At 37.6% G+C, this 17,944-nt stretch overlaps 1 protein-coding gene across 2 annotated transcripts in view; it reads left to right on the forward strand.

The window, feature by feature from the left end:
- LOC102308898 (RNA-binding Raly-like protein) overlaps positions 1-11,062 on the forward strand; it is a 57,019-nt gene extending 45,957 nt beyond the window's left edge. For both annotated transcript variants that reach the window (XM_005948979.3, XM_042214837.1), the window contains exons 4-9: positions 916-963; positions 1,707-1,900; positions 5,275-5,388; positions 5,663-5,820; positions 9,402-9,439; positions 10,158-11,062. In XM_005948979.3, coding sequence (XP_005949041.1) covers positions 916-963; positions 1,707-1,900; positions 5,275-5,388; positions 5,663-5,820; positions 9,402-9,434 — 547 coding nt within the window. In that variant the 3' untranslated portion in view covers positions 9,435-9,439; positions 10,158-11,062. The remainder of the gene's footprint in view (positions 1-915; positions 964-1,706; positions 1,901-5,274; positions 5,389-5,662; positions 5,821-9,401; positions 9,440-10,157) is intronic.
- Positions 11,063-17,944: the final 6,882 nt, after the last annotated feature.

Here is a 17,944-nt window from a genome sequence, read left to right on the forward strand (position 1 = left end):
CTGACTCTTACCCTAAAACTAATCAGAACCTAATTGTAACCCTGACACAAAAACCACATTTCGAGTCTCAAAAATGCCTTCAAACAGCCCACGAGGGCTGTTTGTCCCCACAAGTATAGTAAACTACCAATTTTTGGTCCACATGAAGATGTTAATACCCGTCCCCACACACACACACACGCGCACACACGCACACACGCACACACGCACACACAGTTATTGAAAATACTCATGAAAATGAATTCGTTAGGCACAATATTGTAAATGACAGTGCTTTAATTTCTCTACATTTATCAAGTTTGTTCGAGTTTTACTGTCGCTGCTTCCTTTCTTTTTCCAAAATGGAAGAGTAAGCCGTGTAGCTGTGAGCAGTGTTGAGCTGCCCACAGTCTCTCAAGCTCTTTTGATTCCTGCTTTCTTTTATCCTGAATTTTTGAAAAGTAATCAAAATGCAACCATCAGGAACTCGTGCATATCGTGGCAGAAGTCTTAAGGCCACTCCTGTTGTGCCAGATTTATCACAGTGTAATTTGTAGCCGGGAATGGAAGCTTCCTGTTGTCAGCAGTTGTTTGTAGAAATAGCCTGCATTACCTTGCTTTCTAGTTTGATGGGAATCTGGTAAGTTTACCGCTATAGCAACCAAGAAAGAAATGCAACATAATGAGGCAAACTTGTTGTTGGTGCATTTCATTTTTTAAATGGATTAAAGGAAATTCGATTCCAGTGCTCAGCTCAGTTAAGAAACCACACATCAAATCTTAACAAGAAGGAATTTTCCAGTAATAGTCTTTTAGGACACTGAATAAAGAATTCAGTCTAAATGTATTTGCACCGTCATTTTCTTCCTTTATTGTTTTATGTTTTTGTGCACAAAAATCAAAGTAAAATAGGAATGTTCTCTTTTATTTCCACAGTGGCTATGAATTTGACTACGACTACTACAGAGATGACTTCTACAGTAGGTATGTTTAAAAAAAAAACGTTGGCTCACTGGTAAATAACACACGTCTTTGTCATTTGCAACTTTTCTTTTTTCAACCAGTCCCTTTCCTCCCGATATTTTGCCCTTAGTATACACATCCTTTCTCCCCATTTCCCATCTTGAATAAAGATGATTTTTGAGCAGAATGGCCCCATTTCCTTCTGAGGCAAAGTAACTACATTATCACAGGCATAATGAATGTCATATTGAGGAGGTTTTTATTCCTCTCCGTTGGGCTTACTAATGATGCTTTTATCCGCATAGCCGGGTACTGAATGTCAGATAGTCCCCCGGCTGGTCATTTGCGCTGGCAAGGCACAGAATGTATCTTCATTCTGACATTTTCATTGGTTTGTTTACTTCCTCTTCTTTGCAATATCCCCAAGAGCAGAATCCTTCAGCTTTGAGTCATTATTGCTATTTTGGCAATTTGATATGTCAAAGGCAACTGGGAACAGGCTTTGATTGAATTGCTGTGGCATTGTTCAGTGTGTACCTCTATCATTCAGACATCTTTTGCAGCATGTCTATTAGGTGCTTTGTAAGTGTTCCTTGCTGCCTGAATAAAAACATCTGACCAAAAACAAGGGAAAAAAACTCCACAAAAACTCCCATAGTGATTACAGAGTTATATCCCCACTTTTTTTGTTTTGTTATTTCTCTGCATTGTAATACTCTTGGAATATTTCTGTTGCTACAACTTTATTCTTCATGTGTCTTCAGACTGTTTGAGTACCACGGCCGCGTTGTGCCTCCGACCCGAGCTGTGATCCCCATCAAACGCTCACGGCTAGTTGTCCCAACCACACGCAGAGCCAAATCCTCTTTTCCAGTCAGGGCTTGCTCTTCCTCTTCCTCCTCCTCCTCTTCCTCCTCCCGAGCACTCAATGTCGGCTCTTCCATCACTGGCCCTAAACGTATGTTTGGTGGTCTTTCTTTGTCCCTTTTTGTTCCTATAGTATCCTGCCATCTCTAAAGGATATTGTGATTTCCAAAGGATGTTTTCTAAATGTGATTTTTATGTGATTGTTTGTTTTGAACTTACCTCCATGTCCATTTTTGGGGTTTGAGTCAAGTTAATGGCAAAGAAAATAAATTCAGCCGCTACAAAGAACATTTCCTATTATCATAACTTTGAACACATGTTGGCGGGTATCATTTCTGCCCATTATGATGGAAATGTACTCAGCAAGTGTAAATGCTAAGCTCTGGAAACAAAAAAAAGGTTAATAATCGAAAAAGGTCAGGCCTGCAATTCCTGATTATTTTCATTAGTAGTCTTGATAGTCCCTCTTGAACTGATTAGAGTATACGCTCACTGGACACTTCATTAGGTACACCCGTTCAACTGCTCTTTAACTCAAATATTTAGCCAGCCAATCACATGGCAGCGACTCAAAGATTTTAGACATGACATGGTCAAAATAAATCTGTTATATTAGGAACATATGCACTGTATTAGATGTAATTACAAGCAAATTCACAAATTGGTTTTGAACTTCACCAAACCAAATTTAAGAATAGGGAAGAAATCTGATTTTAGTGACTTTGAACATGGCATCATGGGACCAACCATCTCAATATGTCAGAAATTCCTGATCTACAGCCAGCTCCAGGGTTTACAGAGAATCTGAAAAAGAGAAAACATTGAGTGAGAGACAGTCCTTTGGTGGAAAATGCCTTGTTGATGCCAGAGCACTGAGGAGAATGACCAGATTGCTTTGAGGTATTAGGAAGACAACAGTTAATCAAATAAGCCGACATTACAACCGCACACAACATGCCTAACCTCGAAGCAGATGCACTACAGGAAACTGAGGATACAATTCACATAAGCTGAGCAAAACCAGATAATAAAAGACTGAAAAAGCATTGTCTGGTCTGGTGAATCTCAATTTCTGCAATGAAGTTTGGATGGTATGGTCAGAATTTCACAATTTTACAAAGCATGGATCTATCCTGCTTTGAATTAATGGTTCGGGCTGGTGCTGTCATAATAATAATAATAATAATAATGGATTGCATTTATATAGCACTTTTCTAGGCACCCAAAGCGCTTTACAATCCCACTATTCATTCACTCTCACATTCACACACTGGTGGAGGCAAGCTACAGTTGTAGCCACAGCTGCCCTGGGGCAGACTGACAGAAGCGAGGCTGCCATATTGCACCATCGACCCCTCTGGCCAACACCAGTAGGCGGTAGGGTAAAGTGGCTTGCCCAAGGACACAACAACCAGGACAGAGAGAGCAGGGGGATCGAAAGGGCAACCTTCCGGTTACAGATGAGCTTCCCAATCCCCTGAACCACTGTCGCCCCCAAGGCGTGGAGGAAATTTTCTTTGCTCAATTTGGGCCTCTTAATATCAACTGGGCATTGTTTAAATGCCACAGACTACTTGAGTATCGTTATTGACCATGCCCAGTGCCTTTTTGACCACAGTGTACCCATCGTCTAATGGCTGGTTGTAGCAGGATATAAAGCCATGTCACAAACCTCAAATCTTCTCAAACGGGTGTCCTAAACAAGACAGTGAGTTCACTGTACTCAAATGTCCTGCACAGTCTCCAGATCGCAGTCAAATAGAGCACCTTTGGGATGCGATGCAGGGGGAGATTTGCATCATGAATGTGCACCCAACAAATCTGCAGTGTGCACTGTGTGATGCTATCATGTCAGCGTTGAGCCAAAGGTTTTGAGGAATCTTTCCAGCATCTTAATGAGTCTTTGTTGAATAACATGAAGAATGAAGGCAGTTCTGAAGACACAAGGAGGTCCAACCTGGTCCTAGTAAGGTGTACCTAATTAAGTGTCTAGTGAGTGCATAAAAAAAAAAAAACTGTAATTTTTAAGATGCCAAAACTGACATTTACAGTACTTTGTTTGTTTGTTTTTTCACCAAACTGTCCAAAACCCCAAAATAATAAGAGATTTTCATACAAAACAAAGAAAAGTGGCTTATCCTCACATTGGAGATGAAAAACTGTAGTGATATCCAAATGCTGAATCATTTTCATGTCAAAACTGTCGTTGAATGCGATTTACTTTTGAATAAATGAGTAATTTTTTAAAAACACCACCTTTGATTTTAATAAGAGGTTAATGTACAAGCTATTTTGATTGTTGAGGCAAAAACTGTCAAATAATGCAATAAAATGGGGAGGAAAAAAATGACCATAATGACTTCCTAAGCGAACCAAACAGATTCACAGGAAATTGTCACATTTGAAAGCTGGGAAAAGTGAAGGTTTTAAATATTTTCTTCTTGAAAAATTACTTTATTATGGCATTTATTATCATTTGATTTTAACAATCATTGCTGATTAATCTTCAGTCAGGTGACAAAGCCAGCCATTGTCAAACTTAAGGATGTCTTGGCCAAATTTTAAACCTGCGCCGACTGAACCTTTAATCAAAACTCTGATTGAAACACAAGACTTGATGTGTTTTCTCTGATTCCTTTTGATCTTCTGGTGATTTGCTTGTTGAGGCTGAATCTTCATTAAACACTTTCCTTTCCCTTGCCATTTGAAAAGAAAAACAAATCATTTGAATCTCACATCTTTTCTTTAGTTCTGATGACCTTTTTGATGCAAATATTTAAGCTGTTCCATTGTAGCTTCAAGCTAATTACACGTTTGTACATGAGAAACTTTGACCTCCTGCAGACCACCGCCACACTCTTTAGGAATGACTGGGATAAACAGTAAATTTTTTTCTTTTCTTGAGATGCATTGAAACACATTTAAACCAGAGTTTTTATTCGTGTTAAAACAAAAGTAAGCACACCAGAAATGTTGGGAATAAACCAAAATTATACAGAATAAATCTTAGATCAGAGTCTCAGCTAGTTGTTTGGTTATTTTTTTTATTTTCTGCTCTGTGTAGCATTTCTGCATCATATTGCTCATCACTTTCTATTGTTTTACAGCAAGCAGGCAGCTGTTTTCTCATCATCTAAGCTAGTAACAAGGTGGTAAATCTAATAGTAAGAGCCAGATCTTTCCTCTACAAAAATTGAGGTAAAACACGGCTAAGAAAGAAACATTTTCGCTGGTAGCAACAACAGTGAGATTATGGCTTTAGCAGCTGCTGTACTGTTCAAACTCTCGCATGCTTATTATTATTCTCCCCTCAATGCAACACAGTGAGATTTCCTGCTTTTCATCAGTTGTGCCACATTTTCAGTGAAGAACTTGACTGTTGAGAAGAGTCTGCTGCTGTCACAGTGTCTCTTGTAGAACATCCCATTAATTATGCTTTTTAACTTTATTAATGTATGCTTGCAGTGAAGACAGATCAGCTTCTAACAATCAAAAAGGAACTGTCGCAAATCAAAACCAAGATCGACTCACTGCTGGGAAGGCTTGAGAAGATAGAGAGGCAACATCGCTCTGATGCCGGTAAGATTTGACAGCCAGGAGGGGAGGACCTGTCTGATGAGCATGCATAGAAAAATGGGGAAGATGCTGAGAGAGGCCGCCATGTACTGAAATAAAAGCCACACAAACGTCCTTTGAGGAGAGTTGACGGAATGATACTGAACATATTAAATGCTTGTTCGGAGACTTGTCTGAAATACAGGTTCTTCTATTATCAAAACAAGATAGAAAATCAATAAATCTATTATGCTCTGATGTTAACTGCCAGTCTTTGTCTCTTGATGTCCTTTGCCAGAGATGCAGAGGAAGCAGGAGGAGGTGTGCGAGTGTCTCCATGGTGATGCAGCAGACCACTCTGGGGGGGAGGAAGTGGAGGGGACGGCTGAGGTTGAGGCAGGGGAGATGACAGACGGTGGTGAAGACGACTTTGAAGATGAAGGCACAAGCGACATGGTGAGCAGGCCAAGTACCCATGTCCAGTATTAATAAGAAGTTATTTGATTTATATTTGTGTGTGTGTGTGTGTGTGTGTGTGTGTGTGTGTTTGTGTGTGTGTGTGCGTGTCTGCAAAAGTCACAAGAAGTCCTAATTACCTACAGATTTTCTTGTAATTTTTTAAAGTGGACTTGATTCATATTTGTGCAGGCTTTCTGAAGGTCCTTCAAAGTTTTTCTTTGGACACTCAAAGTCCACTCCCCCCCGCCCCCGCGTAGAGGCATAGTATTGGCAGTACTTCCCTAGCTTCCAAATTACACAAGAACAGGACAGAAAATCGTTGGCAACAAGGCCTGTAGACTGATGAATCCAAATTGTTGTCATCATTAGTGTAAGTCATTGCCAGTATGCACAGAGGTCAGGAGAGAGGTATAGTGGTGAGCGTCTACATGGAACTATGAATGCAGAACAGAACCATCAAATTTCAATCCACCAATACCATCTGCAACACAGCTGATGTCATTTTCTTTTAGCACGACAGTGATCCAAATACACTGTCAATGCCGTAAAAGCCGATAGTAGCTGACGAGAAACACAGTCATGAATCACACCCCTCCCAGAACCTGGACCTCAACATTTTGGAAGCAGTGTGGGATCATTTTGAGAGAGAACAGAATAAAAGGCACCCAACATTCAAAGAATACTTTGATTGTCCTTAAAGAAGCCTGGAGAACTATTCCTGAAGAATACTTCAGGAATAGTACATGAAAGCTGTCTGTGAGACTTCAGGCTGTGTTGAAAAATAAAGGTGCTCACACCAAATATCAACTTTCAAGCACAGCAAAATTATAAAAACTCTTTTTCTGTATATCCATGTATATTTTGACATTTCCCATCCCATCTCCCAAGCAAGATATAAAGAAATGAGGGGTGTTTCAAGACTCTTGCATAGTAGTTTATCTATTTTATGATGCGGAAAATGTTTTCCACTGACATAATATGCCAATAATAACAGTAAGTATAATGTACATTCAACTCTGTTGTATAAATAATTTTGCCTTAGATGGAACCATTTGAGTCATACAGGATTCTTATAAAACTAAAAGGTGAAATGGTCATGAAAAAGTAATCAGGTTGTTCGTGGTGATGGATACAAAGTTTTGCTGTCTTTTGTGACAATCAGCATGATTTGAAAAGTCTAAACTATATGAGTAAAAACACTCAGAAAATGATTCTTCACCCGCAATAAACACAACACAATACTCTGAAATATATCTAAAATTACATTTGAATTTATTTAATTAATTAATAATTAAAGATAATGTGCCTGGTACAAACTAAATGTGTATCAATCAATTAAGTTTAGTTTGACCAGATCCCATTAAATGTAACATTTTACATTGTACTTATGCAACAAAATTACATGAATAAATTAAATATAATTAAATTAGTTGAAGTCAGAAGGGCAATTTTTTTATTTTATGTTATTTTTGAGTGAGGTGTATTTTGTCTCTGTCTGAACAACATACATGCTGCAAAGTGGGGACACATTGTTGTGGCATCCAAGAAAAGTAGTAGCTGTTGTTTTAAAGCGTAATCTTAATGTGTTTTGAATTAATATTGTATTACAAAGTAATAAATATCATCAATGACAAAATAATTCGAGGTCGTCTCTATCACAAACCGCCATGAAACTGAACAAATCACATGAAAACACCAAAGTCAGCAGCACGTAACGGTGTCTGTGAATACTTTGGCTTTCCTTTCCTGTCTCAGACAAACCTGAATGGGAGGAGTTTGTCTTCGGAAATGTATTTTACATTTTTAAACTCTTAGTTTGGTCAGGTTCAGGCAACAGAACTTAGGTTTGGGAGGAGACCCTTATAATTTTCCCTCAGATTGAATAAAATGTGTGGTACTGAGCCCATCTGCCAGAAGAACTCGAAGGCAAACTTCTTCTCTGTGTTATACGCAAAGCCTCAGGCATAGAAGTTTTATAAATCTTTGAAGGCATTGTTTATTTTAATAAAAGAGTAAATAATTTAATTATACAGTTAAAAGTGCCAGACTTTTTTTTTTAAGTCACTATCTATCGCTGAGTGAGGTAACGCACGATCACTGATGAAGAGAGCGTTTATACTTAGTTTCCACGGCAACATACTTGGAAAAACTGCTGTATTGAAATCTGCCATGGCAAACCAAACATTTTCTTCTGATGCCACCAAGCATTAAAAATAATTTAACTGACAAAACAAGACTTGACTTTCACAAGATATTTACAAGAAATGGGACACATCTGTCAGCTACCTCAGTAATTACTGCTGTCATTCATCTATGAAACAAGACAGCTGGAGTAACGGAACAAGACGGAGCAACAACACTAAGCTGTTAGATGAAGAGCTGCAGGTGACAAGCTATGCACCTCCAGCTCCTCGGTGAAGTTGGGCTGCTGTTTGCAGACGCTTCGCCGTGTGCAGAATGAAATCGGAGCAAAGTTTCTCACAGAGTGTTTGAAACTGATCTGCTACTAACTACATCACTCTCTGGATACACTTGTGAAACTTTTTGGGTGGTGTTAATTTACTGTAATGCAGTAAAAGAGTGTAATGCATGCAGCATATCACCAATTTTTACTTTAAAAATCATAAATCATCTAACTGAACATTTGCTTTCCAGTTTTATTACTGTGACAGTTTTATTTCTCAAAACTATTGCCTTACTTTGACACTAAAGAAAGGTTATATAATCATACCTGCTTCCTGTTTTATGAGATCTGGACCCACTGTTGGGTGGTTTATTGGCTTCATTCTGCAAGTAGACTAAACTATTGATTACTGTTAATCATTAAAGCTTATATGCGTTAATCCAATAGATACTGTGGCCAAAAGGCTTAGAATAAACAAAACCCCCAAATCCCTATATTGATTTAGTGAAAACACACTGTATAAAATGTGTCTCAGAGGACATGGATGAGATGTGAATTGATGCACATTTTCAGGGTTTGGACAAACAAAAAGAAGAAAAAAAAGATTTGCGAAACAAAAAAAGTACAGCCATTTCTAAGGTTTTAAAAATCAGGACATGAAAGATCCTCAGGTATTGACCAGGTTCTGATGACTGTGGAGTCCATTTGAGTACAGTGAACTCACTGCCATGTTCAAGAAATCAGCTTAAGACATTTTGAGCTTTGTGACATGGTGCGTCATCCTCCTGGGAACACTGTGGTCATGAAGGGATGCACATGGTCCGCAGCAATACTCTGAGTGTTATTTGTCATTGAAACAATGCTCAGGTGTTACTAAATGTGTCAAGAAGATATTCCCCACACCATTACACCACCAGCAGCTTGAACTGTTAATAAAATGCAGCATGGATCCATTTTTTCACGTTTATGGTTTTTGTTAAATGAATAACAGAACTTGTGCGAACCAGTTAATTTTTTAAATATGTACTGATGTGTATTTCAGACTTAGAACTGGAAGTGTTTCATTTTTTTTAATGACTGTGGATTGAGCTAGAAAAGAGAAGGCTATGTTGCTGCCTAGTTATAAAAATTAATTCTTGACTGATTTAAAGCAATCTTATTTCTTTTACTGCAGATAGAGAACCACATATCGGACATTGACAACTGAGTAAGGTCAGTATTTAATCTTGGTTTAACAACACACATTTTGCACAAAACTGAATTTATTTTTGGGAATAACGTATGAAAAACAGAATCATAGAAACATTTTAGCGTCCAGCAGTTGAAAGCAATTCGAAGGATCTTTCGCTTCCTGCTTTAAAAAGAGTAACAGAGTAAGAAACATTGCTCATCCTTGGAGTTTAATCCTCCAAAATGTTCTTCTAAAGGTGGGGTCATTCTCTGCATCTGGGGGCAAAAGGAAAAGCAGCTTCTCTGCAGTGATCGCTGATGACTGAACAGCCGCAGAGATGAGACTCTTTCTCATGTGCATTTCCTGTCAAACGACATTTAAATCTCCCCTGATTTTCTTTGTAAGAACAAATAGCTATGAGATTTAATTTGCCTCTTGGCTGACATTTCCTCCCTGCTGTCCTTAAGTGCCTGCGAGTAGAAGTTTTTCCTTTTTTTCTTTTTTTTTTTTCTTTTTTTTTCTTTTCCTTCCTCAGGCGGTCTGAACATGATAGATTGTTAAGATGATGGTTTAATGAACTGCTTGTCCTCTGGTGGATATCTGAGTGGTTGCAGGTAATAACAGCAGCGTTAGAAAATTTTAATGTTGGTCCTCTTGAGTTTCCAAGCTTCACAGGAAAATTTAAACCTGCAGCTACCTTTTTTCACATGAGGTCGCTGTGAGAGATGAAAAAATAATAACTTTCTTTTTTCTTTCAAGTTGGGGAATAATGAAGCTTGCATTACAGAAGATGGGAGGACAGATACCAGCAAAATCTTCTTGATCAAGGAGGTGCATTTGACATTAAAGGAAAGGAAGTGACAGACAGCAGTGGAAGAGTGTGTCAGACTTGTATTTTGCTTGTTTGCCTCATTAGAACATGCCACTGCTGATGCATACGTCATCAAAATCCTGGGTATGAATATTCTCCAGACGACTGCAAGATCTTCGCAACCAGCAGTCAGTCATTTCCCCTCGGACTGATTGCTGTTCTGAAAAATACAGACAATACAGTATATTGTGTGCTTATTATATTGTGGTCTGTATTGTGTATAAAAATACAGTTATGTGATCTACCAGAAGAAAATTTGTCTTTTGTTGTACCTCAGATGTTTGTTTCTGTTTCTGTGCATTGAAAACTGTGAAAAGCTGCATTGCTGGCAGAGAGCTAAATATGAATGTAACAGTAACATATTTTCTTTGACACTCATTAATTCTGCATTTTGTTTTCATTCATTTTGAGCAAATGTACAGTATGTAATTTATTCACAATCTCGCCACATGGTATTGAATGCATTTCATGTTTTTAATTTGTTCTACATGACAACGTGTATTTGAAATTCTTTACTCTCTGTTTACAATTTTAAAAAATGAAAGACAACAATTTTTGCTGTCAGCATGTTAAAAATGTGGCTATCAAGGATCATTTCTTTGCCTCTGTTGTACAGCCATGGATAATAAACATTTTTGACATAAACTTGTGTCCTTCCTCCCCAAAACTGAGTGGTGTAGCTCGCATTTTTTGTAAATGTACTGTTTCTTTTTCTATTTAAATGGACCTAAAGCTAAGGAAAGACGAGATATACTTCTTGCATCTAGTTTGACTGCCGATTGCATTTAATTTTTTTCGCATTTGCTAACTGATGAAAAGTAGTGCTCATCCCCACCCAGAGACCGTGTTGCATGGACAGTCTCTGGGTGGGGATGAGCATTCAATGTGTCTGACAAGGCGATGGCACAGGTCACCTAGTGGGAGATGAAGTGTTTCCAAATGCTGTCAGACAGACTTCTGAATTACAAATATTTCCCATTAAATGTAGAAATGCAGGCAGATTGTTGACATGTTGCAATCAGTCTGAGTCAGTGTACGCCGATTATTGCAACTCATCTGTATCATGTTTCTTTGCAAAAAGAGGTTCATCTAAGTTAGTTTCCAAGTGTCTTTTTTCTGGTTATATTCCTATTAAAACAAGGTTGCTGTGCACTTATGTCATTATAAAGTTAAACTACTGTTCTGCAGCAACTACGCAACTATTTGTTTCAAAACTGAGTTCTGATTAGACTCTGAATGTAAGCAATTCATTTGAATTTCTGTGTGTTTTAAAGACAACAGATTTGCAATTTTCACAGGTTTATCTCAGTGAATCATCTTATCATCCCAGATTGAGGTCAAACTGACAATTAAATACAATATCATCATTAAAGACGGAATCATCTTATTGGCATATTATTAAATTCTTGATACACCAACGTTTTTCAAGACAGAAATGTGACTCCATTCTTCTCAGCAACCATTTCCAATAAGATCGCAAGTTCATTGCGCACGGTTGTGCCGTGGTCACCAGTCACTGTTTTCCCTTGTGTGACTGCAGCATAATGCAAACATTTGAAACTTTACCAGTGCGCTAACACGATCAAGATACTGTTAAATAAAACAGTTACTAAGTTTTCTTTAGGGCGGATTTAAATATTGATAATTGAACCCTCAAAAATGCTGATTTTTTTTAAAAAATAAATCTAAATTTTTAATCTGCACCTTACAAACAAATTAAATAACGAATTCAAAGTCTGGATAATAACAGCTGGAAGACAAAAAAATCAGAGGGAACAACAGGCAAAAAGCAAGAAACAGGAAAGCTAACAAGCTAACAGCAAGGGACATAACAGTATGAGACAACAACAGCATAGGCCTGATGCTCATACCTGCATTAGTTTACTCATAATGTTGAAATGAAATTGTGGGTTTAGTTTATTTGTCCCTTAAAACAACTATGCACATGATGATTTCTTTATTCATCATTTAACAGTTTTTAGCGCTTACAGTTATGCAGAGTCAGGCATGAAAAGGCTGCTCTTTGTGACAGGTGGGTACTGACAGACATGTGCAGCTGCCAGCTGTCCTCTAGGCTTCACTTCTGCTAAACCTGTGTCTCTGAACTGGACCTCGTCGATGTTTGTGGCCTCATAAGCTCTCCTGTGATATTTAGTTTGTATACTTGGATTATTCCAATGAATGGTTAATATATGCAAAATCTGCACAGATTTTTCCATCTTGGATTTGAATGCAATTAAAGTCTCCCTCTACAGCCTGTTGATTCTTAGTTTCAGCAATGAAACTGAATTTAAAACAAACTATAGCTGACATTCTGTCCCCTAGGCAACCACCAACGTCCTACTGCCTACACATATTCAGTAACACTCAGAAAAATATGCTGGTAATTAGATAGTGTTAATAAATATCTTTCAGTAAGTATGAAAGTTTTCTACATGTCCTAGTTTACATTATGAAATAAGTTTTTATGAGCGAGAATATCTTGAATGTTTAACACTTTTCGACTAAACAGTTGTCTTCTACTTTGGTTAGTTTTTTTTTTTTAAACAATCATTTATTAAAACCTTTCCTTTAAAACTTGTATTTTATTTAATGTTTTTGTGAAATTCAGGTAGAGTAGCTTTTATACTGTTAATTCAGCATATACTAAAAAAAAATGAAAGCCTGTTCTTACAATATATTTGTGAGCTTTTTATTTTGCAAAGAAATTCACAATCAGACAGACAGACTCACCAAGCTGCATGTCCTCACCTCATGTGCTTGATAACCACTTTCTCTCTCTCTCTTTGTTTCTCTTCTGTTGTTGTGAGTGTGTGTATGTCTATGTAAGTGTTTGTGTATTTAAAACAGCTGCCTGTCTTCACCTCTGCAGTGCTGCCGTCTCCTGAAACCTTGCATGTTTAGAAACTATGTTTTCTCCATTTTTATGTTGTTCTTGTAGTTTTTGTCCTCAGATGAGGTTTGAAGTGTCTGTATCCAGACTGCAACCACCTGTAAAAGGTAGAGGCTCACCAGGACATACACACCTCAGAAGTTCCTGTTCTTGGCACAGCCCCCCGTCCCCTGGCGCCCCCTGCGATGCCCCCCTTCTTAGGGAAACCCTCTGCAGAGGAGCCGTGAGAGCCAGGAACTTATGACTTGTGTATGTGCACTCAGGCATCACTCATACCTGCTCTGTAGACAGTTCCTGTCAGAAGGAGGGGGCACAGCAGTGATGCCGGGGGGCAGAAGGTGGTGCCTCAATGCCTCTCTCATTCTGAGAGTGTAAAACAAAAAAAAAACAATTGTCAGTGAACATTTGATCCCCACTTGGTCTCAACAGATGGCAACCCCTTCCTAAGCCTGGTTCTGTCGGAGGTTTCGCCCCATTGAAAAGGAGTTTTTCCTCCCCACTGTCGCCAAGTGCTTACTCATAGGGGATTTGGGGGCTTTTTAAAAACTAACCACTGAAAAGTTCAGCGGCATCAAATTTAGGACTCACCAAATATGTAACTGGATGATTCGTGATTAAATGAGAAATCATCCATTTAAAACATATTTGCAAGTCATATTTAGTTGTATATAAATTTGATTCCAGGGACATTAAGGCCGATCACAGACTAATTTGGACAACTGGTAAAAATAAATAAATTAATAAATAAATAAAAGAAATTGGAAAAAATCAATGTGTCATTTTTTAATATAGATTTCAAATAACATACCATTTGATGTCAACATATTTTTGTTACATTTGCGGTGCTCGTCATGTTATATTCTTATGATTCTGTTCATTTTATGAGTTCATGCTTCTGCCTTGCTTAACTGGTACTTAGCTAGCTTTAGTCATGCTAGCATCAGCACAGGTAGAAACACATACACATCAGAGAATCGCACTATCTACAAATGGAAAACTACAAAAATAAAATTTAGAAAGCTTTCAGATTAGTAAACCTATCAAAAATCAAAGTTCCTATAGTGAAAACACATCATTTCATATTGCGTTCAAGTCAGTTGTTATCCAATTTTAAAACTATAAAATATGATAAAGTGTATTTTTAGTTTACTTTGTTAATAAAGAATTTTTTTAGAAACACTAACGTTATATATAGCAAAATATGAAGCAATCTTCTACCTCCCGTTGACATGCAGACCTGTGGCCAACTGTACAAACCATTTAGAATTTTTTCCAACTGAGGTGTTCAAAATAGATAACCAAACTGGTGATAGTTACAGTGTAATGTGGGCAACTGACTGCCTAATATAATGTAACATCATCACAATATTTTACGAAAAAGGAACAAATGTACCTTTGTTTCCTCAGCTAAGACAGCTGGGCTGCAGTAGCTTGTGTTTATGTCGAGAGTGCCATTTGATTTAAAAGCAAGGAGCAAAAGACTCTAAGCAGCATATCAGTCAGAAACAATGCCATATATTTAAGGAACAAAGGTCAAATTCTTCATGTGTGTACATGAGCATACTGTTGTGCACATAAACTCACAGATGTATATGACAACTCAAGTTTGTGACCAAACATTTGTATTCTAATTTTAAAAATGGAATACCATCCATCCATCCATCCATCCATCCATCCATCCATCCATCCAATGTTACCTCTAATTTTTCATGTGTCATGTTTTTTTTTTGTGCACAACGCAGATTTTCTGTGCACAGAGACTGTGCCAGGAGTGCGCAATTGCGCACGCACGCGGCTTAGAGGGAAGATTGCGTCCATCTTCTTCTGCTTTATCCGGTGCCGGGTCGCGGGGGCAACAGCCTAAGCAGAGAAGCCCAGCCTCGCTCTCCCTCCCTATTCATTGTAATACATACAACAAATATGCATTACCAACGCTTAAGAAAAACAAACAAACACTGAAGTCTTAAATTGAATACCTTTTTCATGCTTTTCAACATCGTGAGAAGATGGAGATGATATTCTTTCTACTTTCAGTTTATACAGACAGCTGCATGTTTAGCTGAGAAACATTGCAGCTGAGAAACATGCAGCTGTCTGCATGTTTCTCAACATGGAATAAAATGTTATTCCATGTTGGAATAACATTTTATTCCATGTTATTCCAACATGGAATAAAATGCTGCAAATATTTTTATAATAGCAAACTTTGGAGGCAGAGACATAAAGACTCGCACGTCACATGTTTTGAAGGTATCGTTGTTCAAAATGAAGAATAAAAAAGAAAAATACTAGAACTGATGAGTGTTGACAAAAAGGGTGCATTGTGTCTATCTTATTTTCTTATGTGGCACAAGCAACTATCCAATGTAGTTATTATGATCTATTCATTTTTTGATGCCGCATAAATTTTAAGACCACTTATTTGTCTTGCTGTTAGATAAACCACTGACTAAACTGACCCCTAAGCCTCGAGCTCATTTTGCCCCACAGCCAATATTAAATAAATAAATAAAATATTTAGTCTAGAAACTAATGATAAACTTTTTAATAATGCAGATACATGTTATGAAAATATAGAACTTTATAACCTGAGATTTAAAAAAAGCATTTGACAAACCTGATATAACTCGTAACTCTACAAAAACCTTGGACACAATAACCTGTGAAAAACAAATGCTTCATTCATAAGGTTCTTCCTTTCAAAGAAAGATGAAAAGGAAGGTGCTAATTAAAGTTTAGGGTCAGTTAACAAAAGGTGTGTAGGGTTGCATAGGTACAGGTGTTAGATCAGCTAACCTTGCCCCACTCTCCCATCCAGAAACTTTCACTTAACTTCTTATGACACCAGTAGCGGATTTAGAAAGTTTCTATAAGACTCATCTAAAACTTCATCCTCCACTCTCAAGCCATTTTCAAATCTGTCGGTCCAGATTTAATACCTCGACAGATATGTATGGTCCAATCCTAATAACGTTGGTAAGCCTGCTGACTTTTAATCTAGGATCCCCATGAGGTTGATATTCTGTAGTTTTACCTTTGGTAGAGACAGTCACCGAATTAGAGAACTTTAAAGCACATATTTTTGTATCTATATGCTTCATGAATTTATTACACACTTATCTCAGTACATTTCAGGAATCGCTCATGGACAGATTGATCAGTCTCAAGACCTTGTGCACTCTTATTCCAATGTTTAGCTGAGTGGTGCATGTCCAAGTAACAACCATATGATGCCATGACTCAAGGTTTCCCTAAAGAAGGTGTCATTGTGCTATACGAGTTTATGAATCCCTTCACCTGTCAGTGGTTTTAGTTATGTGGCTAATTAGTGTATTTACAACTGAAAAGATTTTTCCAGTAATTAACAGTGTATAACTGGTATAATCTTTTCATTCTTCCAGTTTCTTAAACATGAGAATTGAGAGGTCTTTCCATATAATTATTTAATTGATTCAATTATCAATGTGTAGTCAGGATTTTGTTAACTGAGAAGGATATTTTCCAATAATTTCTGAAGATTGAAGCAAAACAAAAAAAATCAGCATCTGTTGTGAGAACAATATTTAGCTCTAGCCATGTGATTAAAAATATATCCTAATGTCCTGCTAAACTCACTTTGTGCATGGAAATAAAATGACAGTGTTCAGCTCAAAGCATCAGGGAGGCACTCTTATTAACCTTTTCCAAGCTTGTACCAAAGCCTGAAGCTTTACTTCTCTGTAACCTTTCACGCCAGCCTCAAACAATTTTCAAAACAAATGGGAGTAATAAGATGAAAACAAAGGTGCAGAATGATGCTAAAATTCTCCAGTTGGCTTTAATTACAGCACCCTTGTGCATTAGTACTGATTCCTAATTGGCTTTGAGATTATTCCTCCCCTCTGTCTTTTGAAATTTTTTATTACAGTGACCTTGAAAACTGCAGCCAATGAGAGATAAGGTGCCGAAGCATCAACAGATGGGATTTCTAATTCACTCACTTCATTTGCACCAGATCATCATTTTCACAGGTTAAGGAGGGCCATTGGCTGGGTTGCAGGTATAATTGGTTCTATCGTTGCTGGCGAGCAGCCAGTGAGTACAGTGATCAGTCATGCAGCGTCTCTAATATGGACAATGCTCACTGTGAGATGAACTGAATCAATCACCGGCCTACAGAGCTGCTGGATAAATTATGACTATAATAGGGGTCAGGATCTTTATAATACATCTGTGATTAGCCATAGTTGAGCGAAGATACTCAACTTAGAGAAAGCATTGTTTCACAGGGCTATAAGTCAAGGACGGTGCTAATGTAGGAAGTTTTATTAATTATAACTTTGGGGATGCAAGCATGAAAGGAGAAATCTGTATTTAAATTATTGCTCCATGAATAATTCCAGAACTGCAAAAACTGTCAACTGTCATCAGCTTTATGTTCTTCTATTTGCTTTACATGGTCAGAGTTGGTGTATTTCACTCTGGCTGTCATTTATCACTTTCACATAATTAAGCGTATGAAATTTCTCACATGTGTATTAATTTTATTCATTTACACTTTTAACTGAGTGTATTACAAATATCACAGTGTACACTGTGATATTATGAACCATTCCTGATTAATTCCCTGACACGCCAAACACCAGTGCTTCAGATTTAGTTTAGTTTAGCTTTGCTTTCCTTCTTTGATAAAACTTCAGAAATATTTAAAGATGTGACTCTAATGCATACTGGGTGATGAAATCAGGAAGTGCAGTAAAGCATTCAAAGGCAAAGGTAGAATAAGTAAGCAAAGGAAAAGTG

Source organism: Haplochromis burtoni, unplaced genomic scaffold (assembly GCF_018398535.1).
Source record: "Haplochromis burtoni strain Fernald_Lab_line unplaced genomic scaffold, NCSU_Asbu1 Contig_617, whole genome shotgun sequence".
Taxonomy (NCBI): Eukaryota; Metazoa; Chordata; class Actinopteri; order Cichliformes; family Cichlidae; genus Haplochromis; species Haplochromis burtoni.